Raw genomic sequence first — 25,901 nt, forward strand, 5'->3', positions numbered from 1 at the left:
ATATGTTCTATGTAAATGTTCTACAATGTTTTATGTAAACTGCCCAGAGCCGTAGGGCAGTCGTCCCCAACCTTTTTATCACTGGGGACCGGTCAATGCTTGACAATTTTACTGAGGCCCGGGGGGGGGGGGGTAGTCTTTTGCTGAGGGACGTCGCCGCCACCGCCTGAGCCCCTGCTCCGCTTTCTTTCCTACCAGCGCCCCTGACTTCCTGCCACCCACTGGGGGGCACTGCTAGCAGCAGCTGCACAGTGCCAGTCTGAGGGGGAGTCCCGGCCATGGCGGCTGCTGGAGAGCACCAAAGGTGAGCCAGCGGCAGAGTGGCAGGGCAGCCCCCGAGGCAGCAGCTGGGGAGGAGGATGAGGAGGATCCACGGACTGGTACCGGTCCCCGGACCGGGGGTTGGGGACCACTGCCGTAGGGAAGGGCGATATAATAATCTAAATAAAATAAAATAAACTTAAGTTCTTCCCATTAGTGCAGTGGTTCTCAACCTGTGGGTCGGGACCCCATTTGTGATCGCTTGGCCCCTTCCCTGGGGTTCCCAGGTTGCTGGCAGCTGCGGCGGCAGGCAGCAATGGCGTGGGTTGTGGCAGAGATGGCAGAGCCATGGCAATGGCCGCCTCCATGCTGCCTCTAGTGTTGGGTTGCCCATGCGCTGCCACCGAAGTTGGGGTTGCCGAGCAGGTAAGGTAGAGAAGCGCTGCACTTGTGGCAAATGGGATGCCCTGGAACACTCCAAGCAGGATATAAAAGAGAGTCCCCTTTCTTGCATCTGGTAGTCACAAGGAGGTTCCACATTGTCATTGTGGCCAAAAGCCATCCACCCATCCATTTTGTAAAATATGGACAACTTCAAAGGCCACCTCTGAATACCAGAGCTAGCAGGTATCAGCAGGAGCCTCTGTGCGAAACAGAAGGCTGGCGCAAACAGGCCACTAGTCTAATTCCGCAGAATGCCTCTTGCATCATATTAAGACAGTGGTTCTCAGCCTGGGGATCGGGACCCCTTTGGGGTCGAACGACCCTTTCACAGGGGTCGTGGCAGGGTGAGCAGCTTGACTCCTCGGTTCGTAACTTGCTTGCTCTGGCTCCTTGTAGGACAGCGGTTTGACTGAGGGGCTCTCCCAGTTTGGTAGCTGTTGTACTTGTTGTAATAGGTTGCCCATTTTGGGTACTGTTGTTCTGCTCTGGTTTGCTGGCCCTCTTTTTCACTTAGAGATAGTTTACTGTTTTTCTTTGAAATAAGTATTCAAAAACATTTAACGTACTGGTGCCTCAATTAATGTAAATTTACCAGTAACTGCTGCATTTCCCACCCTCGGCTTATATGAGAGTCAATAAGTTTGCCCAGATTTTGTGGTACAATTAGGTGCCTCAGCTTATATGCGAGTATATATGGTAAGTCCCAGTAAAACCTTCCCAGATTATCAAAACAAAGGCAACAGTGGTCACACATCTTGTCCCATCCCATCTTGTTCAGCCTGGTGGGTAAGTTGCCTTTCTGTGAGAGTGGGAGCAGAATTAGTAAACTTTTGGGGGGGATCCTTGGTCGAAATGCCGGGACCCTGCCCTGACCTCAACCATAGGCCTGGTGGAAGAGCTCTATCTTGCAGGCCCTGCGGAAAGCTGACAATTCCCGCAGGGCCCTCAGCTCTTCCGGGAGCTCATTCCACCAGGTTGGGGCCAGGTGTAATACTAATTCCATAACTTGCAGTGTAGATCAGGCCCCAAATGTAGAGTGGGAGTACTGCTGGCAAACAGCCCATCCCTCATCTTATCCCTCCTCCTTTGTCGCCATGTTCATATTGTGTGTTTACTTTCCTATTATGTTTAGAGACTTGCCGAGCTAAGAAAAATTGGCAAATATTAATGAAAGAACAGAATGGTTGTATGCATGCAGAAACTGTAAACACCTCAGTTTCATATAGCTCTCAGGAAAAATTGAGGTGGGATCTAATTCTCGACTGGGTGAAGCCGCTTTGATTTTGTGATTTCAAGTACCCTCTGTACTCGCATGTAAGCCTAGTTTTTCAGCCCTCTTCGGCTTAAAGGTAAAGGTAAAGGTATCCCCTGTGCAAGCACCAGGTCATGTCTGACCCTTGGGGTGACGCCCTCTAGTGTTTTCATGGCAAACTCAATACGGGGTGGTTTGCCAGTGCCTTCCCCAGTCATTACCATTTACCCCCCAGCAAGCTGGGTACTCATTTTACCGACCTCAGAAGGATGGAAGGCTGAGTCAACCTTGAGCCGGCTGCTGGGATTGAACTCCCAGCCTCATGGGCAGACAGCTTCAGACTGCATGACTGCTGCCTTACCACTCTGCGCCACAAGAGGCTCTCTTCGGCTTATATGCGGGTATATGCGGTAATGGAAATAAAAGCCTGCTCCAGCCAATCGTTGCATTGCCTTTTACAAATGTGTCCTGCAAGCTGAGCTTGCTCTGGCAGCTTGTAGAACATCAACGGTTTGACTGAGGGACTCTGATCTTTTTTTTCCCTTTTGCCTTCACTTCTTCTTCTTAATCACTCCTTCCAAACTATTCTTGTGGTTTCTGGGGGTGAAAAGCAGGGTACAAAATCAGCATCTATTCATCCTCTTGACTTTTCTGTATTTGTTGGGGGGGGGGAGGCTGGATGGGAGAGCCTCTGATGGTGGAGCATTTACTACCCTCTGCTTATATGCGAGTCAATAAGTTTGCCCCGATTTTGTGGTAAAATTAGGTGCCTTGGCTTATATGCAAGTGTGATGGGTAGCATTAAACAGGTATGTTGTTAGATCCCTCCCCCCGGTTTTCCAGCAGCGGGTCACATAAGCCAGGACTCCTGCTTTCTTGGAATGCTTTGCATTTGTAGAAAACAAGGGTGACAGTACTGAGCCTTTTCAGAATGGCCCTCCACATTGGGCAACGGCCTTCTGTGACGTGCCAGGAGGGACCCCACTCCCTTGAAGTTTTGGAAGCAGTCTAAGAGGGCCTCTGGCTAGATGAGCTGTGGCGTACTTTCTGACGTTGATTGATATTTAATTTGTGGCTGGAATGAATTGGTATTATATTTGGCTTTCAGTGTTTCTGAAGGTCAAAAGACAGGCTGAAATGTCTCAAATAAGCCCACTGCTTTAGAATAACCATACATGGTATTCTGTATTGGAATGCTGGAGGTCTTGAGATTGGAACAAGTTATTGTTCAAAGCAGAACTGGCACATAGCTCAACTTCCTTTATGCCGATGAGGCATTTTTAGGTACTAGCTGTACAGTGTCCTATGATGTTTTAAATGGCACATTGTTAGAATTCTAGGTACTTCAGCTTTTGGGTCTCTGAGACTGGCTTGGGATCCAGTTATGAGTAAAAGAGGCATAAGCATGCAGCTTTTCATGTGTCGACCCTGTTAGAAATAGAGGGGTCTATTTTGAGTAATAGAGAGGAGTGGGAGTGTGAAACATGCCATGCACCTCACTGCAGGGCATTGCTCCATTCTTGGCTGGAACCAGAAATGGAGAAAAGTGTTAGAGCAAATGACAGAGATGTGGCATAGCTTGAGAGAACTGGCAACTTCTCCTGTGTCTCCAAATGCTGTTAAAATCCCTTGGCCTGCATACGAACAAGGTAGACAGAAGAATGGCATGTGTCTTTACCATTTTTATTTCTCTCTCTCTTTTTAATGCTGGCCTGCACCAGCATTTATTAGGTTTTAAGAAAACAATAACAAAGGAAAGAGAAAGAGAAAAATTACAAATTTAAAGCATAACAATTACCCTATTATCTTATTGATACAAAAGTAACTATCCAGCTAAATATTGTGTAAAATATCCCCAATGTTCTTCATATTCATCTGCTGTTTTGCCATTCACAAAGTAAGTTAGCTTTGCCAATTTTTCAATCCAGCCCTTCATACTTGGAGTATCTTCTTGCCTCCATCTTCTTGCCATCACCAATCTCGCTGCTGTAGTCACATGATAAAAAAAGCCAGCCGCTTTACACGGAACAGTATTCAGCATTACACTCAATAATATGTATTCAGGACATAATGGAAATTTAGTCTTATCATTTTTTCTAATACTTCATGAACCTTTACCCAATACCATTTTGTTTTGTTTTTTACATTGCCACCTCATATGGAAAAAGGAACCTACTTTGTCTTTACATTTCCAACATTTAGGATCACAACTTTTGTCAATGTGGGACAATAGCTTAGGTGTAGCATAGCTTCCATAAAACATTTTAAACCAATTCTCTAATTGCTGACATTTTGGTACGCTTCACCGTATTATTCCACATCAATTCCCATTCCGCTATAGAGATATTTCTACCCAGCTCAGTGGTAGAGCATTTGACTGCACCATTTTTATTTCTCCAGGCAGAGCTTGGAAGGTCACTGTCCTCCTAGCCTAGCAACATCAGTGTATTATACTGGGTGCTGTATGTTCCTTGATTAAACTACAGTTGCAAGTTGTGTACCAGATGGCTGGTTCTGCATAAGAATCAATATTTGTGTGACCCAGTTGAGCCGAGGAACAGCTTGGTAACTACCGAGTACATGTCCTAATGTTTGCATTTCTGTCATTTAGCAGCCTTCACAGTTGTCTTTTCTTCTTCCAGCTTTACCAGCAAGGACGACTGTGCCAGTTGGGAAGCGAATTTTGTGAACTAGAAGTTTTTGCAAAGGTTCTTCGAGCTTTAGACAAGAGGTAAGTCTGTGCAAACAAACACACCTCCAAATGGTACTACTTTTCAGTTTTTCAAAAGGAAATGGTTTCCTGTGACACATACTGGATGGCAATCCTTCCATTCTCTTCATTGGTCTTAGTGGGGAAGGTTTAAGTTTGTACTTGACTCCTTCATAGGAATCAGTGGATCTTCCAAATTCAATAAATACAATAAATAAAGGTCTAGATTGCACCCAGTCTTTGTAAAGTGCCTCACTCAATAAACTTTGTGTTTGGAGATGTTCTCAACTATTGATTTTTTCCATTTGGAAATAAGTTGAGGTCAACTAGGTTCCTCATTCCCAGGGAGAGTGTTATTGACCCATGCTAAACAGGGGGAGTATTTATTGTTCACCATCTTGCTATATTATTGTATTAATGGGGTATTTTATGGGATTTTATTGTATTTTATTGATCTTGTAAACCGCTGCAAGGCATTCAAGAGCGGCGGTATATAAATCTGAACATGAATGAATGAATGAATGAATGAATGAATGAATGAATGAATGAATGAATGAATGAATACTAGCTTGCAGAAGTTTTTACTGTTATTTATGCCAACTTAGCCATAGAATACGTGAGCAGCGACTCACAAAAACTCATACCCTGCCACAAATTTTGTTAGTCTTTAAAGCGCTACTGGACCCTTGCTCTCTTCTACTGCTAGTCTAATAGGGCAACCCATCTTCTCTTGAATAGAATATAATAGAATCATTTGTTATTCATTGAAGGCTGTCAAGTTTCCATCGCCTGGAGGCCTAAGCCTGACTCACCTTAAATAACTCAGACAAGCGTGGTTTCATGTGTGGGGAGTTGTAAACCAGTGCTAAGATTAAACCTGGCATTGTTTGCAGAATTGATTGGTTGATATGAGCGGTATATAAATGATGGAAATATAAAACTGGGGGAGGGAGTAATAAATGTTTTCCAAAAATGTATAAGATGTAATGCAGCCTGTCAGCTTAATAGTCACATTCATATGTCTGTAAATGAAATTTGTAGCATCTATCCTCTTGTAATGTCTTTTTCTTTTCTGAATAAATAAAATCTTTATAAAAATAACTTAGACAAATGTGGTTTCATGTGTGAGGGATCGTAAACCCATGCTAAGATTAAACTTGGTGTTTGCAGAGTACTTTGATACTGCATTTAGTTGAAGAGTTACAAGGATTTTAAACCTGTTGTGTATTACTTCCACAGTTCATTTTTGTTTGGATAGTAAGTAATAGTACGTTCTGAACATACAGTTGCCCTTTACGCCCTGTTTTGTTTAGCCACACTGTGGGTGGAGAAAATGACTTGGTAAAGGCATGTTGGAGTTGGATTTGATGAACTGGGGTAGGACTTGACACTTTTGCAAAGACTTGCTCAAATGTACACACATTACTTCAGTGATTAGCTTGTCTTTTTTCAAGTTTCCGCTTCATCCTTGCAAGCAGTCCTGTGAGATAGGACAGGCTGTGAGTGAGTGAGAGAGCAGCCCACGTTCATTCAGCAAACATCATGCTAGAGTAGGAATTTGAAGCAGGTTCTTGCGAGCCCTAGTCTGACACTCAAAGCATTACACCATGCTTGGTCTTGTGCAGGCTAATCAGCCGCTTTGGAGTCTGTTTCAGCTTTTTCGGCAGTATTCTAAAAATAGCCTTTTTGTGGGTTAAGTCTTTGATCGTGGAAGCTCATCTTGTGGACCCAACCTTGTTCCTTTATGTACTCTACTAGTAAAAAAGCCCATTGTATCCAGAAGACAATGGGCGCTAGCAGGCAGGGACCAGAGCGAGGGGCAGGCGAGGGACAGAGCAAGGGACAGGCTACCTGAAAGAGGAGGCGGGTGGCGGCTCCTCGGCGTCTCCTGGTTTTTGGTGGGGAGTCCCAGGCGTGGTGCGCTGGGCTGCGGCGGGTCCTGTGCGTCTATTTGATCTTCTGCGGCTGGGGGGGGTGGGTTCTTTCCGCTGCTTCCAGGAGGCCACGGCCGCGGATCAGGCCGCGCCCAGCCGCGCCCGCGGGGCCGCGCCCGGCCGCGCCCGCGGGGCCGCGCCCGGCCGCGCCCGCGGATCGGGCCGCACCCGCGAGCCGCGCCCGCGGATCGGGCCGCGTGGGCGCGGCCCGGCCGTGGTTCCCTCTCGGCGGCTGGAGTCTCGGCGGCTGGAGTCTTGCCGGGGGCTCCCTCAGGGGCCGGCCTGACGCGTCAGGCCGGGAGCAACTGCGAGCCGCGCTGCGCGTGGCTCGCAGTTACTGAGGCTGGGAATCAGAGGGACCAATCGGCAGGCGCTTCGCGCCTGCCGATTGGTCCCTCTGATTGTCTGTCATGAGGAAGGGTCCAATCCGGACCCTTCCTCATCCCGGACACATCCCGCCCCAGAACCCCTTACTATTTTATTTAGTCCGTGGCGCCCGCGGCGCCACGGGCGGTGTACAGATGATCAAGGTTACATAAGGCAATTCTATCAGCATTTGTCCCTGTTCACAAAGGACTGTCCTTTGAATAATGTTTTGGATATATTAAAGGTAAAAACAAGGAAGGCACACGAAACAGATGAGGCCAATAGATTGGTGGTGGAACATGGGCTTTTAGCAAGCAGGACACCCCAGGTTCATTCTCTGGCACCTCAAGTTAGAGGCTGTCAGGTGAGATCTTTCATTGCTGTCAGACAGAATTGATCCCACTGGGGTATAGAATCATAGAATCATAGAGTTGGAAGGGGCCATACAGGCCATCTAGTCTAACCCCCTGCTCAACGCAAGTGCCGCGAATGCGCGATTTTGGTCGTGCATGGCGCATGTGCGCATGCGCGGCTAACCGCACATGCGCGACGCGCTGGCGTGGCCGCGCATGCATGGCATGCGCAGGCGGGCAGTTGCCCTGCCGGTCCCCAGCCTCGAAAAGGTTGGGGACCACTGCTCTAACAAATTCCCTATCCACTTAACTATCTGAAAATCCAGATTGCAGTCCTTCAACTTATCCATCAGAATTTGTAGAAATTTGTAGAAAACAAACAGAGGAGAGGGGTAGATTGACTAATAGCCTTATGAGACAGTTCCATGTCTTTCCATATAATGAAACCCAGCTTGTGGACTTGATGACTCACTTCTTAAAACTGGAGGTGATTGGCCCTGGGTGGGGGATATTCTGCTAATAGGAAAAAGGCAGTCCAGAGACTGTCGTTTTCCTTTTGGGAGAATACCCTCACTCAGGGCCAATAGTGAGTCTTCTTGCCGTCCTCTGCCACTTCTTTGCCTGCCTTCTAAACCAAGGCTGAGTTGAATACCACCTTTGCCATGGCGGCTGCAGGGCTCTCCTCCACTCTGAGGTGACTCTGGTGGCTTCCCGCTCAGGGCTCCGGCTCTGCTCTGCAGTCAGAAACCCGTCGAGGGCTGGAGGCACTTCTCTGGCTCCACCTCGGAGCCTAGCTGAGCCAAGCCACTGCTGGTAAAAGAGGAGAAGGGCTGGCCCCAGGTTGGATTTTGGTGCTGAAAAGGATTCTGTGCCCCGCCTTCTCTTCAGGCCTGGCCTCTGGGGTGGGGTGGGTGTTGAATCTTCATTCCCAGCGCCAGCTCCCTTTCCCATTGGTGGCACTTGATTCCTTTGACCCCATTTGTGAGCAAGGCTCCAGTGGTCTTTGCAAATGCATCTGTTCCCCTCCCCCTCAGGTTTAGCACATCAGCAAAAAATGGGTGAGGGAGCCAAGGCCCCAGGTGGATTTGGGGTGAGGGGGTTGCTGAGAGGGCTTATTTGTTTCCCTCCTGGTGCCTGACCTCTTGTGGGTCCTTCTTCAATGATCTCCCTCCCTCTGCTGAATGTGCCTCCCCCACCCCTTTACATGAACACAGATATGCTAACTGGAGTCTGGCTTTGTATACACACCTCTTGATTTTTGGCTTTTAGGGCGCCTCTAGTGTGTGTACACGGAATACTGATCAAGATGCATGCATTAACCATTTGCACACTGCAGCCAGGGCTGAAGAGAGAGTGAGAGAGAGATGGGACAGGGTCTACAGCTCCTTCTCCTGCCTCCACCATGCCTTCAGCCACCGGGAAGACCCCGCTGCTGAAGGCTTAGCTGGGCGAGGCTCTTTGGACTTGGAAGAGACTGGTGCAGCAGGAAGGAGGTCTCAGAGAACAAGGGGGAAGGCTGCCATGGGGGGTTTCAACCACTTTTTCCTATGAGAAGCTCTGATTGAGTGGAAGAACCTGTGCTTTGCATGCAAGATGTAGCAGGTGTGATCCCAAGTTCAGAAGGGCCAGGCAGCAGCAAGTGAGGTGAGGTGAAAAACCCCAGCCTCAGCAGTCAGTACTGACTTTGATGGACCAAGAGGCTGATTCACGAGAAGGCAACTTCAAGAGTGTTTGTGCAGGAAGTTCTGCTTTAGGGGGGAGGATTGCCAGCTCTAGATTGGGAAATGGGGACTTTGGTGGGCAGGAATTGGGGGTGGGCATGAATTGGAAGGACCTCAGTGGAGTATAATGCTATGAAGTCCCCCCTCCAAGGCAGCCAATTTCTCCAGGGGGACTGATCTCTGTTGCCTGGAGATCAGTTGTGATTCTTGGAGATCTCCAGGCCCCAGCTGGGCAGGGGTCCTCCTGATGAAGCAGCCCTGTGAGGATCAGTGCCCGCCCTGAGGACTCCTCCTGTCATGAGTGGAGCCTCCAACTATGCTTCAGGCAGGAAGTCATCACTATTTTCCTGATGATTCATGGCTTGAGTGGCCAAAAGACCTGTTATGCAAGCCAATTATCCAAATTGGTCACAGTTCTTTAAGGAGCGCTGTCCTCACATTCTTCTTTCCCTGAGATGGAGAACCAAGAAAGGAAAGGAGAGCCAGTAGGAAATAAGACCCGGTAAGGCTGAGGAGGGAAAAAAAGAGTTAAGATAAGAGAAATACAAAAGCAGTAGCAGGACAGTTGTGATAGCAGCTATGAGTTGATACCACAAAAGTTACCTAGGCTCAAGTCTGCACGCTAGACTTACCAAGTCCCCTGTTGTGGTGGGAGACTTCTTACAGTGGTCCACACTGCCACTCAGCAGAGTAGTAGGGGGAAAGTGAGGAGAAGTCGTGGTTTTATCATTCCATTGAGGCCGTAGGGTTGTGCGTGGTGGCATCCGAATCGGCCGTTCCAGGCCGACACAGCCAGCGCTGTGGAGTGGGAGGGGAGGCGCGGGTGCTGGTACGTAACTCGGCGCACACATGCAGGCGCAGAGCTCCGCAGTGGCATATGTGCGCCACACCGGCGCCCGTGTTACACACCGGCACCCGTTCCTCCCCTCCTGCCCCACGGCACGGCGCTGGCTGCATTGGCCTGGAACGGCTGATTCAGATGCCGCCGCGCCCAACCCTATTTGAGGGTGTGGTCCAGTCTGGTGGACAAGGATGTCCAATGTTCTACAGAGCAAGAGTTATAGTAAACATATATTCAGATATACTAGTCTATCCATATGGGAAGCGACACTGGACAAGAAACCAGTATGGAGTCAGTGGAACCATACCAATCAACCTTTTAGAGCTTTGAACCATCCATAAGAACAGTCAATATAGCTGCAGAACTTACCTCAACAAAGAAGGGTTCCAAGTCCACAATGCTTCACAGTGAAGGGGCCAAGATCCTAATATGGACAGAGAAGATCCTGTCCTTTATCAGGGAAGAACACAGCAAGGGAACCACGGGTATCCAAGCAGACTGGCTTAGCAAGAAAGCATCCAGGAAAGAGAATGATCAGTTCAGTCCACTTTGTGCCCCCCCTTCCCACAGGTGGATCTTCATTGAACCATCAGATTGATTCTTCACTAGGTTCCATCATCCTCAGGCTAGGGTAACAGACCTCTTAACTTCAAACTGGCCCAGAGGTCTGCTTTACACTTTTCCACAAGTCCCAATGCTACCAAAACTGATCTGAAAGATCAAGGCAGAGGTCAGCCTAGTGGCTTCCCTTTGGCCTTATTGCTCGTGGTCCTACTTTGAATGTCAGCAGATCAACCTCTGATATTCTCGGTATTCGTGGACATGCTACAACAGGGACCAACCTGTACCCATACCCAGAGTGGTTAATTTGACCACTTGGAGATTGAACTTCCTTTGACTTTGGCACAGCACAGAAGTCATGAATACTTTCCTTGCCTCTAGGAGGCAATTAACCAGCTGAATATATAATAACTAGTAATCATGCCCGCTGTAATTTAAATACAGTGGGCGCTAGGCCAGGGAGCCCCTGGCAGTCGCGCTCCGCACAGCTGCCGGGGGCTCCCTTTGGCGGCGGCCTGACGTGTCGGAGGTGCTTTGCGGCTCCCGGCGTGTCAGGCAGCTGGCAAGGGAGCAACTGCGAGCCGTGCTCTGCTCTACGGACAAAGCCCGCCCTAACTCCTCCCACCAAGCTCTTAGTGGATTATTTAGTCTGCGGCACCCATGGCGCCGCGGGCGTGTTAAGGATACTTGGAGGGCATTTGTTCAGTGGTATAGGAAGAAGACAGAGTACCTTAAACCCACAACTCAGATAACTTCTAGACTTTGTTCAAGAAGGCACCGACAGAGGTTTGAGAGTAGCAATACTCAGATGGCAAGTTGTAGTGCTGACTACAATATTACCTCAAATTGAAGGTGGCCATCAAAGCATTCACACAAACATCGCTTTATCAAAGGAACAACTCTAGATCTTCCACAGATGCATAGATTTCCAACATGGAAATTACATACCACGCTTCATCCCTCGCCAAACCACTCTTTGAGCCATTTGGGAAATTCCATTGAAGTGGCTGAGAATGAAAAGTATTCCCGGTGGCCATCATTTCTGATTACCATCAAGCTCTACATCTTCCACAAAGATAATGTGCCATTGAGATCTGATCCAATTTTTCAAGCAAAGGTGAATTCTACTTCCCACAGATCTCGAGAAATCCATCTTCCATCTTTTGTGTCAGAATTCCAATAGCCTGAGGGAAAAAACATTGGATATCAGGAGATCTCTGAAGGCATTCATATGCAGAACAGAACACATCAGGATAACAGATGTCCTGTTCATTTCTATTTCCCCTCCACACAAGAAGAATAAAATGCCTAAGTCAGTCATCAGGCCTCTCAAGGTTTGTATCATCGAAGTATACATGCTCCATAACCTGGACATGCTACATGGAATCATGACTTATTCCATGACGAGTGTGGCAACCAATGCAGTGATGGAGTAAGGGGTGAAAAAATATTTTTTAACTTATTGTTCTGTAAAGAGAAGCTTGGTGTACCAGTCTGTTTCGTAACAGAAGGCCCAGGAATTTGTTCTTGACTGTATCTGATATGTTCTATTCTCAAGGCCGGATGCAATTGTTTATATTAGCAAGAGAACTTTTGTAACCTTTTGACTTATGACTTAGCATAATGGCAATGGGTTGGTCCTGTGGGATGTGCAAGGGGTGGAGACCCCAGGTTATTGGTTTGACCCAAAGGACATCATCTTTCCCTGCCTTCAATGGAATATTATAAAGTCTCTTCTACACACAGATCTGTGTCTATATTTCTGCTGCAGGAAAAATATAAAAAGTGTAAAATCTCTCAGTATGATTCTTGGGATGGAAAAGGGACCTAATTTAGCCATGTGGCTATCATCAGCATTTGCCAAACAAGCCACAGTGGAAGAAGTATGCAAGGTGGCAACATGGTCATCCATCTCTATGTTCACAAGGCACTTCAGCAGAAGGGTAGTTCAGCATATTCAGCAAAAGGGTAGTTCAGCATATCCTGGACATAGAAGTCAATAATTCACCCAGAACATGAAGACACTGCTGTGGGAGATCCCCCCAAGATGTCCTCTGCCTCAGGAGGAAAACGACTCATTAGATACTTACCATGAAGGGTCCTTCTCCTCTAAGGAAATTTGTTGTCATTGGGTAATTTTTGCAGCATATTTTTGTGTGCATCACATATAATTTATTGTGAAGACTAGGTACCTCAATGGTTGCGAATGTCCTGAGCCTTTCTGGACCGTTTAGTGGGCCTGTGCCGGATATTACATTATCTACTTCAAAAGGAAACGCAGCACTCTTTAGCTATTCAGAATAGTAGCAAAGGTTGTCCTCAAGCTACCTTCATTACTTCTCTCACACTAGCCACCTTCCTACACCTTTGCTAGTCCCCCTTGCCATAATAAAACCACCCTGTACATCACACATTGAGAAGATGATGTGCCGTATTTATCATGTTCCACCTCTTGTTTTTCAGTACTGTACACTCAGTGTTAGAGAGAGAGAGCTGAAAATTGTTGCACCCTTTGCTGTCTTAGTCCCCTTATCTCACAGTAATGGGTTTACATTACAGGACAGATATCGGGGTGGAGATTTTATAGCAATTGTTCAGCAGTGAGATCTGCTGCCTGCGGAGGTGGAGAATTCCCCTCACAGACAGTCTCCGAGCAGTGACTGGACAAAGCTTGTCAGGGATGTTCTAGGCTGATCCTGCATTGAGCAGGGGATTGGATTAGATGGCCCATACGACCCCTTCCAGCTTTATGATATCTTTGGCATCTGAGAGAAGCAGGAAAAATGAACAAACGCAAACGTTTGTAGCAAACAAAAGGAAATGTATTGTTCGGGCATGTCTCATACAGCTATAATTAGTCTAGCAGCTTAATTGGCTCTCTAGTTAAACTATATGACATGGATAACAACAACGCTTTAGTAATTTATCCACACAATACATTGTAGAATATGAATTGTGAACAATGTGAGTCACATTTTAGAAGTAGATACATTCCTGAGCCTCTTGTGACACAGAGTGGTAAGGCAGCAGACATGCAGTCTGAAGCTCTGCCCATGAGGCTGGGAGTCCAATCCCAGCAGCTGGCTCAAGGTTGACTCAGCCTTCCATCCTTCCGAGGTCGGTAAAATGAGTATCCAGCTTGCTGGGGGGTAAACGGTAATGACTGGGGAAGGCACTGGCAAACCACCCCATATTGAGTCTGCCATGAACACGCTAGAGGGCGCCACCCCAAGGGTCAGACATGACCCGGTGCTTACACAGGGGATACATTTACCTTTTACATTCCTGAAAATATATATAAGTTTACGGTGTACACCAGGATTACGGTTATCTAATGCCGTAGGTTCTTACATTAAAAACTTGATAGACACTTCACTTTTGGATTGGATAAAACCTAATCTTAACAAGTACCCAATTTTTAATAGTCTGTAGTGCTCCCCAAATATGAGCCTCTTGTGGCATATGGTGGTAAGGCAGCCAACATGCTGTCTGAAGCTCTGCCCATGAGGCTGGGAGTTCGATTCCAGCAGCCGGCTCAAGGTTGACTCAGCCTTCCATCCTTCCGAGGTCGATAAAATGAGTACCCAGCTTGCTTGCTGGGGGTAAACGGTCATGACTGGGGAAGGCACTGGCAAACCACCCCATATTGAGTCTGCCATGAAAACGCTAGAGGGCGTCACCCCAAGGGTCAGACATGACTTGGTGCTTGCACAGGGGATTCCTTTACCTTTAGTGCTCCCCAAAATGCTCCTGAGCCCTCTGAATTTTTCTACATTCCCCTCCAGATTTATGTGTCTTTTAGCCCCTGAAACCCCAGCCCTCCTTCCTCTGGCACCCTTGAGGAAGAGGGAGAACTTCAGTGCTCTTTCCGTGATGGGCCTCCTGCTGTCACTTTTAACCTTGCATCTCACCTACCTAAAGGAAGTAAGGCCTAATTTTTAGTGGTATCACTCCTGTGCCTGGGGTAGCGCAAACTGCATGTGATAGCCCATGCAAGAGATTTTCCCCTGGCACGCTGCAGAGAAGGCTGTGCTGGAACCCTTTCCCCATGCATCTAGTTTTTGATAACTAACTGGCACCAGCTCATATGTGGAGTCCCACAATGAGCAGTCCTCTCTCCTATCTTATTTAATATCTTTATGCGCCCTCTGGCTCATCTGGTGCGGAGGGTCAGGCTGGGTTGCCACCAATATGTGAATGACACCCAGCTCTTTCTCCTGATGGATGACCACCCTGACTCTCCCTCAGAACCCTTAGCCTGGAACACCTGGTGGAATGAGCTCCCTGAGGAGATCAGAGCCCTGCCTGAACTCCCACAGGGCCTGCTAAAGGGAGCTCCTCCGCCAGGCATTCACTTGAGGCCGACCAACTCGGAACACCTGCTGGTCCCCCCCAGACACCCTTCCATGACTGAACAATTTGATCTCCCCAGTGCTATTGTTATTCATGCTGTGTTGTAATTGTTACCCATTGTGATGTTCTATTGAAAATTGTATAATGTTATAATGTTCCATGTCAATTTATGCAGTGTTCCATGTAACCACCCAGAATGGGTGGTATAAAAATCCAGATAAATAAATAAAAAATAAAAGGCATTGGGTTTTTATACTTAGTTTAGTGTGAGAGCCCATGCTTTGCTGTTTGAAGTGGGTACCTCTGCCTGTGTCTGTCAATTGGCAGGATTCAGGTAGTTGCTCTACCAGTCTAGTGTTCTCTTGCGAACATGTCATTTGAATTTACATTGCCAGTTTGCTCCTCGGCCTCCTGCGGAGCTATAGGGCTGTGTTGTAGGATTGCAGAAATGAACTGAATGAAGATCACAAACCTACAATTCAGCTGGGGGGAAAGTTGTAAACGGCCGCTTTGGTCCACACAAAATCCAAAACGAGGACAAAATCCCTCTTTAATACCTTTTACTGGAACCAAGCAAATGGACTGATTTTTGGTTTTGTGACTGTCTAATAAAAAGGATTGCATGAGTTTTGTTCTTGTAGTCTGGTCCATAGTGATCGTTCGGTGTTTGAAGCTTCTTGCAGCTACTGGAGTCTACATATAGGTGCAGCCTTTGGAAGGTGTATGGGTGGGAGGGGGGAATTGATAGAAGCTGCATGTTTGACTAAGCCAGACTCTGTGGAACTTTGTCTTCTCGCAATGGGGATTCACCAAATATGGGCGTGCTGCTGAATTCAGTGTATTCCAGAGCCTTACAGCTGGCAGCATGTCTGAGCTTGGCATCAGTGGGGAGAGCCAGCTTCATTTCAGGGGACCTGCCACCTCTTGCCTTGATGGTCTTTCTACCTGCTTCTCACAGCTGTGTGGATATTTATTGTTTGTTTATTATTTCGATTTATATACCACCGCATTTCCTAGGAACCCGCGGCGGATCACAGAATAAAACATTAAAATACAATAAAAACCCATAACACCCCAATTTACAATAAAACAAGCAAGCGGTCAAAACACCGATAATCTATCCCATCCCACCTCGTTCGGACAGAGGCCAAGTCTTCTTCCACTAGGAGGGAGTGGGTGCAGGTCTAGTAGACTCTAATACAGGGGTAGTCAAACTGCGGCCCTCCAGATGTCCATGGACTACAATTCCCAGGAGCCCATGCCAGCGTTCGCTGGCAGGGGCTCCTGGGAATTGTAGTCCATGGACATCTGGAGGGCCGCAGTTTGACTACCCCTGCTCTAATATATATTCCTACTGTTATGATGATCAGTTCTTAGTCTGAGGAAGAGTGCCTGCACTCGAAAGCTCACGCCTTGAATAAATCTTCGTTGGTCTTAAAGGTGCTACTGAACTCTGATTTTATTGTGCTACTTCAGACCAACACGGCTACCCATTTGAATCTAATAGACTTTGTATTTGTGTGCCCCTTTCTGGTGCCACCATGCCCTTTATTATTAAAGAGTTCCTAGACCTGTGAAATTAATATATTGAAATAATTATAATTATATATATGCATCTCTCTTGGTTGGGATTGCTTCCGGCTTTCAAAACAGCCAAAGGCAGCCTTTGGGATTTTGCAAACCTGCTTTGTTTATCCCCATCAAGGACCTTACTGGCATCCTTTTTGCAACATTGCTCTGTGAGTGTGTGTGTGTGAGGGACAGAGCGAGCTGTTAGCTGTGAGCATCTCACCTTTGTTTCTCACTCTCTAACTGCAAAAAGGAGAAGACAAGGAGAAATTGTTCACTGTTATTTTTCAGACTGTTGCATTCTGGATACTCTGTCTCAGTGTCATCACTTTTGGTATTTCGACACCTGTTATTTAATTAAGAAATTGGGAAGGGGGGAGACACGTTCTAATCTCCTTTTCTGCCTTTCCAGACATCTCCTTCATCACTGTTTTCAGGCGTTGATGGATCATGGAGTGAAGGTGGCCTCAGTGTTGGCCTATTCGTTCAGCCGGCGGTGCTCTTACATAGCCGAGTCAGATGCAGCCGTGAAGGAGAAGGCTATCCAGATTGGATTTGTGTTAGGTAACTGTAGCATTATTTGGAGGAGCATACCTGGGTAAACGCCTGAAAATGCCGACAAGTATATATTCTAGGCATGCTCAGCAGTTCACTCAAACTACCTTAATAAAATGAGTCTGCATATCTGTGGCATGGATTGAGATGGTGAGAATGACTTTAAGGGCACCAGATTGAGGGGGGGCACTGAGAATGATTCCAGTGGGCATATATATGTCGTTGTCTACTCTTCAAGGACCAAATATATTAACTGGCACGTTAATTTGGGGCAGCATGCCAGAAGCCTTTGCAAACTATTGCGTTTCTCTCCTGCCCTTTGTTGAAGGCGCTCGGGGCAGCTCATGTGGGTCTTCCATTTCAGCTTGGAAATTCCAAAGTGTGCATTTACTCACAAGGTGCGCCCTTACCACTCTGCCTGTCATTTCCTCCCTCATCCAGGAATGGCAGCATGTACAGACTGCTTGACACCCCTCAGAGGCACAGATCCTATGGCGCTCTCAAGTCCTCTTATGGTTTTCTGCACCAACTTAAATCACAGAATTGCAGGTTCAGAGATGCTGCTCAGTTAGCATTGCAACTTTTCGAAGGACAGATTCCAGCTTTGCAGCCCAGGATTTGGTTACTCAAAGAATGTCGGGGGAGCAAAAAGGAAAAATAGGTTTAAGACTCTGTGTGGTGTCCTGATGTCCCTGTTAACGCTTAACTTTACAGGAGGGTTCCTCTCAGATGCTGGCTGGTATAGTGATGCCGAGAAGGTCTTCCTTTCCTGCCTTCAGTTATGTACCCTTCATGATGAAATGCACCATTGGTTTCGTGCAGTGGAGTGCTGTGTGAGGTAAGCGCTTCCTTGTGACAGGCATGGTGATGCTCCCCACTCCAGGGTCTGCGTGGATGAATTGCTAAAGCTTTGTGGTTCTTTGCCGTGCTATCCTGCGTAGTTTGCTTAGGCCTTAATCATGTCTCTCAGTCCCCAAGCAGAGATTGATATGCTGTCAGTGATGAGGAATTTGGTCTGCCCCTGATGGAAACTGTTGGAGAAGGCCTTTAGAACAGGGGTGGCCAAACTGTGACTCTCCAGATGTCCATGGACTACAATTGCCTCTAAGTGCTGCGGACCTGGTTGGCCTCTGGTCAGGATGTAACTTTCAAAAGCTGAATGAAAAACCAGCAGCATTAGCCCTGCCTCTGGCTCCTTCTCAAATGAGTCACTTTGCCGGCAATGGCTTCTTTTAACACTCCCAACTCCTTTCTCACCAGCATGAACAGCTTTGGCAGCCCTTATGGTATTATGCAGTTCATACACACACCTCAAGATTCTACCAAAAGGCTCTTGCATCCATATGCACAACTCGCCTTGTGAGAATGATGGCAGAATTCTTCCCTCCTGAATCCTGTTTGCTTGGCATACAGAGCCTCTGTTACTGTTCTGATGGGAGACAGTATTATAAATACCCCTTTGCGTGTAGCTTGGTATACGTGGCAAAAGGCTGCCAGGGTGCTGAACGTAATAGTGATCTCCGGGATAGGGGCTCACCTGCTTACGAGATTCCAGTCCACCACGGGCTAGTTGCCTGTCCCTAAAGTGGGCCCATCTCCAGTTCCCATGATCCATCTGTGCACAGCACTGCTACTACGGTTGGGTGCTTAGAATCACAGAATCATAGAGCTGTAAGGGGCCATGCAGGCCATCTAGTCCAACCCCCTGCTCTACGCAGGATCAGCCCAAAGCATCCTAAAGCATCCAAGAAAAGTGTGTATCCAACCTTTGCTTCAAGACTGCCAGTGAAGACAGTTGATCCTTGAAGCCTGAGGCGGCCGGCAGCACGGAGAGGAGGGGTGACGGTGGCGCACCAGCCGGCGGCTGCACAATGCAGCCGCCGGCTGGTGCACCACTGCCACCCCTCCTCTCCGTGCCGTGGCACTGGCCTCCGATGCACCCCTTCGGGCTTTGGTGATTGCCGAACCGCACAAGCCTAACTGTTGCTTTTAAACATGTCTCTGGCTGAATATGGTCGGGTTCAGCAGCTGGAGGCCACTGGGCCGCATTTGGCCTCCTAAGAAGATACAGCTGATTCTTCCAGTTGCTAATCTAGAGACAAGAAGTGTGTGCTTGAGAGTGGGGGTTACTGACCGTGGTGGTGGGAATGTTTGTCAGACAGAGCCCTGGTGCCTTTATGCTAGTGCTGCCAAATATCCGCATTCCGCTTTTCTTTCTGAACTTAATCAAAAACTATGTCTGCAGCCTGGAAGACAAAATAATGAACTGGGGGGTGGGTGGGTCCCAGTGAAGAAACAGATTAGAAAAATATAGATGCGCTGGGAAACCAATATGGCAATAAAATATCCAAATTGGACTTATATAGAGTCTTCTCTCTTCAGTGATTCTTTATTATTATTTCACACAAGTCCCGACACGTTTCGCCTTACAGCTTTTTCAAGGGACAATGATTTTTACATGTAACGACCAACTTCAACTTATTAAGGAATCTCTTGATAGAGTATAAGGTCATGCTAACAATAGAAGTCCAATTTGGATATTTTATTGCCATATTGGTTTCCCAGTGCGTCTATATTTTTCTGATTTGTTTCTTCACTGGGACCCACCCCTCCCAGTTCATTATTTTGACAGCCTGGAAGAGGCAGAAAGGGATTGCATGTTCAGGGACTGATGTGTATTTCTCTCTCCCCCCACCCATTTTGTCATTGCTATGCATCAGGGTGGCATTATCTGGTTAAAGAGTCTAGTCGTTTCTTTCCTCGGCTTGTTTGTTATTGACTCTCGGATGGATTGTGCTGACTTTGTGCTTAGCTGCTGACTTCCCACTGTTCCTTCTGCCGCACTGACTGGTGGGGGGAGATTGTGCCTTTGTTGTTGTTAAACGGTGACTTGAACAAAGCCATTCCCTTGTTTTTGCTTGGGCAGTTTAAGCTGTTAACCGCCATTCAGCATCAGATTGCTGTTGGGAGCTCTTCCAAGCTGTCTTATAAAACTTGCTTACCTGCTCCCAGGGGCTCCATTTAAAGTTTTACATAACTTTACATACCTTTCATTGACCTACTTTTTAAAGAAAGGATTACTTAAATAGAATATCCTTCACTTCATGTTTGCAGGCATTGGATTTTTGATGAGAAGCAGCTTACCTCCTTAATAGGTGCAAACTGTACACAAATATCTAGAACTGCCCTGATTGCTGCCTTTGAAATTTGAGCATGGGGAGAGGCTTCCTCTGCCACTGACTGTCTATGCCAGGGGTAGTCAAACTGCGGCCCTCCAGATGTCTATGAACTACAATTCCCATGAGCCCCTGCCAGTCCATGGACATCTGGAGGGCCGCAGTTTGACTACTCCTGGTCTACACACTGGGAACTTCACTGCCCCAGCTCCTGTGCAGGAGCACAAATCGGGGGGCAGATGAGGCACACTGGGCCAAATGCTCCCCCGTGTGGGTGCAGGAAGAGGTGGGGCAACCTGCCATGACTAAATCTCCAGCCTGCAGCCCAGCATGGAAACCTCCAGTGCGTAAACAGTCAATGTGGAGCAAATAGATGCTATTTCAAACCTCTTAATGCACAAGCAGCTACCCCAAACACTTTTGGCACGACTTGGATGTTGCGTTTGTGTGAGGGGGAAATCAGGACACGTTTTTGCCGTCCCCCGTTCCGCCCAGGCCACCGGGTGGGTTATTGTTTTCCGTGCCTATAATTTATAAATGGGTCTGCGTGCTGGGGATGCATATCAGAAGAACAAATCCTTTAAAAAGGAAATCCAGTGGAGGCTGATAATGCTGATCTCTATGCTGATAATGCTGCCGTAGTTATTGTAAGGATTAAATCCGATAAATCATTGCGGCAAGCTCTCTTAAACGGCATTGGTTATTCAGAGCTTGTTGCCTCCCAACATCGCCGTCAGATCTTATTGCTTAAAACATTTGTGCATTTTTTTAAATTGCTTGGGACATCAGTGTTTAATATGGGGGTGAGAAGTCTCTGGGCAGAGGACGCAAGTGAGGTGGCTATGCTGGAATTAGCATTTTTCTGGCTCGAGAGGCTAATGACGCTGGGGTTCAACCTCCTGATTTGATTTTCCTAGGTTGCTGCACGTTCGCAATGGCAATTGTAAATACCATTTGGGAGAAGAGACGTTCAAATTGGCCCAGTCTTACATGGACAAACTAGCAAAGCACGGCCAGCAAGCCAACAAAGCAGCCCTGTACGGGGAGCTGTGTGCTCTGCTGTTTGCAAAGAGCCATTATGACGAGGTGAGTATCTAGTATCTGACTGCAAGGCGGCCAATCCCAGCATTTCTCTGCACGCACACAGGTATTTCCCTTAGGCAAATGTTATTGGAGGTTGACTCCGCAGTGGCGCATAGACACACACAAGCCTGCTTTGTCGAGACTTTCTGCTTGGCAGTGTGGTAACTCAGCTTTTCAGGCTGAGCTCAAACCTCTGCCCGCCCTGGAGGCTGCAGGATGAGCCATTCCTTGGCCTGTTGGACTTGCTGGAAGAACAAGACTCTCCAGACCAGCTCCTGTAACCCCCGCAGGGCTTCTGTTTACCTAAAACCTCTTGCCCCTGGATAACCTGTTCAGGATATCTTGCTTTCAGCTTCTCCACTGTTGGACAGGCTGTCTGGGTGGAGAGGCTTGAGCAATGACTCCTCAAGGTACAAAGTTTGAAAACCACATTCTAGGGCCTTGTAACCGACTTCTGTAAATATCTGGATTAAGGGGCAAGAGCTGTTTTTTGCCCAGTGGCCGGTGTTTAACTGATAAGCAGTAGGACAGCAAGACAGCTGCTGTGGAACTGCTCACCTGTACAGCCTCATAAGAGCATTCTGGGGGATTTCATTCTGCATCAGAGAGAGAAAGAGCTGCAAGCCCTGTTTTTTTTGGGGGGGGTCATTCTTCTTCTGTCTCTTTTGTTTGCAAGGTGTTTGTTTGTTTGTTTTTCCAATTTATTTCCCGCTGCTCCCTAAGCGGCTCGTGGCGGGTCACAATGTCTTAAAACCCCATTAAAACTCCTATTAAAGACTTAAAATCCATCACAGCATGGCGGAAAAAGAAAATCCCCTTCCCACCCCCAATTACTTAGCTGGATGGAGAAGGAGGTCCAACGATGTTTCAAAAGCCCCGGGGGCGGGGCGGGGGGGGCATTACATTGCTATTATCATTACATTGCTATTAGTGCCCACACATTCAGGCCACGTCAAACCATGGAGATGTTTTGATGTTGAAGGAAGGCCGTTATTTTGGCTGGATTCATGTTCTCTCTACCTTTTGTTGTTTTTGCTGCTCCACAGGCTTACAAGTGGTGTATAGAAGCCATGAAAGAGATCACAGTCGGCTTGCCAGTGAAGGTCGTAGTGGATGTTTTACGGCAAGCTTCAAAGGTGGGTTTTCCTTTGCTGTAAACCATCAGCATGCAGCTGAGTGGGGCTGTAGATGGTTTCACACTCCTCAGGGTTCGCATGTGATATTCAGGAACCTTATACAGAGCTGGGAAAAACGGCCACAGAATCCCTGCATGCTGGGGTAGGTGAGGGATTTGCAACCTGTCTGAGTGTATCCCGTGTTTACCTTGTAATAGTTCCCTGGAACAGCAGCTTGGGGCCATAGGTAACTATGGGGGTACAGCTCTGTACCACTCCTAATGCTAGGGCTGGAATCCAGAAGAACCCCATGCAACTCGAAGAGAATTCAGACTCGACCAGCAGTCCTTGTGGCCTCATAAGCAAGCCATCTTTCAAACAGAGCTACTCTCAAAGCTGTTTGCTGGCAGGGGCTCATGGGAATTGTATTCCATGGACATCTAGAGGACCACAGGTTGACTACCCCTGAGATAGATGACTGCTATTCTTCAATAACATCTCAGCTATATGGTTCCATCCTCATATCTTTCATTCGCCAGTATTTTTTTGCCCTTGCTAAATTATAGAGTGCTTTTATCACTTTAGAAGGAACAAATTACATTCTTGCCTTATTATTTTGTTCCTCCCATCCAACATTCCAGGGGAAAAGTGGTGCCAGTTCTGTAGTAAGAGGCCGTGGCAGTTCTGGAAACATGGGTGCTTGTAGATCTGTGTACAGGAATGCTTTGCATATTTGTAGCCTCTCACTTGTGCCTTCTCTTCCTGTTGACTCAGGCTTGCGTTGTAAAACGCGAATTCAAGAAAGCCGAACAGTTGATAAAACATGCTGTGCACCTAGCTCGGTAAGTTCGAGAGCTCTTTTGAAAACTGGTATTCTCGCATTTTGGCTGTTTTCTAATTTGCATTTTGTTTTGCCTTCAGGGAACATTTTGGAGCCAAGCACCCAAAATATTCAGACACACTACTAGACTATGGGTTTTATTTACTCAATGTAGACAACATATGCCAGTCAGTTGCGATTTACCAGGTACCGTTCCAGGCTCTGCCTTTTTAAAATGTTTTCAAATGCTGTTCATTGGTTATGCCTTTCCATCTAATTCTTTGCCATTCCTGGCTTGCAAGTGAGACAGGGACTGACAGCGGAAGTAAAATGTAGCTATTTTCAGTGCTCTCAACATTTTTAGGGAGCCATTTTTTAAACAGAATGCATAGTTTTCTAAAAATTGGTTCACTGCAGTAATTTAATTAGCCTTGCAGTTATAAACAATCTGCTTGAAATGAATGGCTTGTGAATCCCACTCCTTAAACTACTCTCTGCCTCCTTATCAAGATTTACATTGTTTCTGTATGTTTACCTCCTGAGATGGCAGAATTGCTTGTACTGCTTCCAGCGATATGTAGAGGACCACATTTTTAATGCACCACCCTCCCTCATTAGGTAAAAACTCCAAATCCCTGCAAATAGAAAATGAGCAGCAGGAAAGGATCGAAGAGAGCCTTTATCCTGATGTATTACCTTTCTGCTTGCAGTGAAGGAGTGGTGTTGATGCAGTTTGTTTTTTGTTAGTGGGGGAGGAGCATATAAAAATTCAGTATCACACAACATGCGCCTGAAAGGACTTGGCTGCATGTTGAGCTAAATGAACAGCCTTGGTCTGCCTATGAAATCTTGTGAGATGTGGAATGGTGAGAAGACTGGACTATGTTGTCCTTTTTGTAGTGGTTAGGAGTGCGGACTTCTAATCTGGCAAGCCAGGTTCGATTCTGCGCTCCCCCACATGCAGCCAGCTGGGTGACCTTGGGCTCGCCATGGCACTGAGAAAACTGTTCTGACCGAGCAAGAATATCAGTGCTCTCACAGGGTGTCTGTTGTGGGGAGAGATAGGGGAAGGCAACAAGCTGCTTTGAGCATCCTTCGGGAGAGAAAAGCAGCATATAAGAACCAACTCTTCTTCTTCTCCTTCTTCAGACTTATGGATGTAGGGACTCAAACTATTTTTAATGCTCCCCTGATTTTAAAGATAAAAGAAATTACAGCAAGCTTAGGTCCAGTCTAGGTTCTTCCACTCTGTTCTTCTAACTTTGGATTTGCAAGGAACTGTTCTTTACCTGAGATATTCCTTATCTGCGTTCCGAAGGGGTCTAGCTCATTTTCATCTTGCTCCATGTAGCTCTGGCCAGCAGGTGCCAGCAGTGCTCTGAGGCAGGGGTAGTCAACCTGTGGTCCTCCAGATGCTCATGGACTACAATTCCCATGACCCCCTGCCAGCAAATGCTGGCAGGGGCTCATGGGAATTGTAGACCATGAATATTTAGAGGACCACAGGTTGAATACCCCTGTCTTGCTCTGAGGCACTTGCAGTGAATGCACAGCTGAACGATCCTGTAAAACTTACTGTGGAAGCACCTGAAATGTGGACAGCATAACAGACGAGAGCTCTTTTGCACAAATCATTTCAGACAGCGCTCGACATCAGGCAGTCGGTGTTTGGCGGCAAGAACATCCATGTAGCTACAGCTCATGAAGATTTGGCGTACTCTTCTTATGTCCACCAGTACAGTTCGGGAAAATTTGACAATGCGCTGTGAGTATTGCATTCGCTTTAGGCCACAGTTCTATCATGAACCCAAGCACATTTGTATACGCAGCTTGATAGTCACAGAAGCCTGAAGGATACGTTGTACATGTATAGTTTGAAAACTCTTCTTGGAGCTTGTATAGTTTGAATACTCTTCTTGTAGTATATGAAAAACTTAGTTTTCATATAAATTATCAATTGAGAAAACTCATACTGACAGAAACGGTTGTCCTGATGATTTGTTGTGAACACATCAAGCAATAAATGTATTTTTTTTAATTTATTATATTTATATACCGCCCTCTCCTGAAGTTTAGGGCGGCTTACATAAAACTTAATGAAACAGGGAACAGTACAGATAACACAGTAGTTATAAACGGTAACAGTACAATAATAATAATAGAACAATATGATAGAATAGTAGAACAATGGTGAAAACAGCGATTTAAACTACAGCATAGTGACAGCCCCGTGGGTTGGATGAATCAGCAGTGGTTTTCATGGGAATAAAAAAATAAAATAATGTTCTGACTTGGCAGTAACACAGTGTCATGCCTGCATAGAAGACTGGGTCCAAGTTCTGAGGACTGCATTATTAAATAATCCTTTGTGCCTAAAGTTCCCTGCATGTACAAAGCTAGCACCTTAGGCACAGGGCTACATTCGGATCTTTCTCTCCGATGTGCTCCCTTTTCCAATATGCTGGGAGTTCTTGATATAAGATAGGGGGTGGGGAACACTGAGGTTGTATATTCCCTGTTCTCTACTCAATAACACCCAATAACACCTCTGCCTTCAGTGCCTTTTCTTTGACTTGGCCCTTGGTGTTCTGAATTGACAGAGGTGAACTCAGTCAATGGAGGCGGTTGTTTACTGCAAATCCAAAACTCAAAGTTATGCAACTGAGGCCATCTGGAACCTTTCTGTCCTTTGCCAGCAGAATAAATTATGCAAATGAAACCACAGAAATGTTGCAGGATAGTCTGGCCATGGGCACAGGTGCTGCCCCTTCCCCTGAGCCACAGCCT

At 46.8% G+C, this 25,901-nt stretch overlaps 1 protein-coding gene across 2 annotated transcripts in view; it reads left to right on the top strand.

Annotated features, from left to right (window-relative positions):
- The window catches only part of APPBP2 (amyloid beta precursor protein binding protein 2), a 68,257-nt gene that overhangs the window by 26,527 nt on the left and 15,829 nt on the right, over positions 1 to 25,901 (top strand). For both annotated transcript variants that reach the window (XM_077312793.1, XM_077312792.1), the window contains 8 exons: positions 4,600 to 4,688; positions 16,778 to 16,929; positions 17,635 to 17,758; positions 21,014 to 21,182; positions 22,226 to 22,315; positions 23,069 to 23,136; positions 23,216 to 23,321; positions 24,755 to 24,879. In XM_077312793.1, coding sequence (XP_077168908.1) covers positions 4,600 to 4,688; positions 16,778 to 16,929; positions 17,635 to 17,758; positions 21,014 to 21,182; positions 22,226 to 22,315; positions 23,069 to 23,136; positions 23,216 to 23,321; positions 24,755 to 24,879 — 923 coding nt within the window. The remainder of the gene's footprint in view (positions 1 to 4,599; positions 4,689 to 16,777; positions 16,930 to 17,634; positions 17,759 to 21,013; positions 21,183 to 22,225; positions 22,316 to 23,068; positions 23,137 to 23,215; positions 23,322 to 24,754; positions 24,880 to 25,901) is intronic.

Source organism: Paroedura picta, chromosome 15, assembly GCF_049243985.1.
Source record: "Paroedura picta isolate Pp20150507F chromosome 15, Ppicta_v3.0, whole genome shotgun sequence".
Taxonomy (NCBI): Eukaryota; Metazoa; Chordata; class Lepidosauria; order Squamata; family Gekkonidae; genus Paroedura; species Paroedura picta.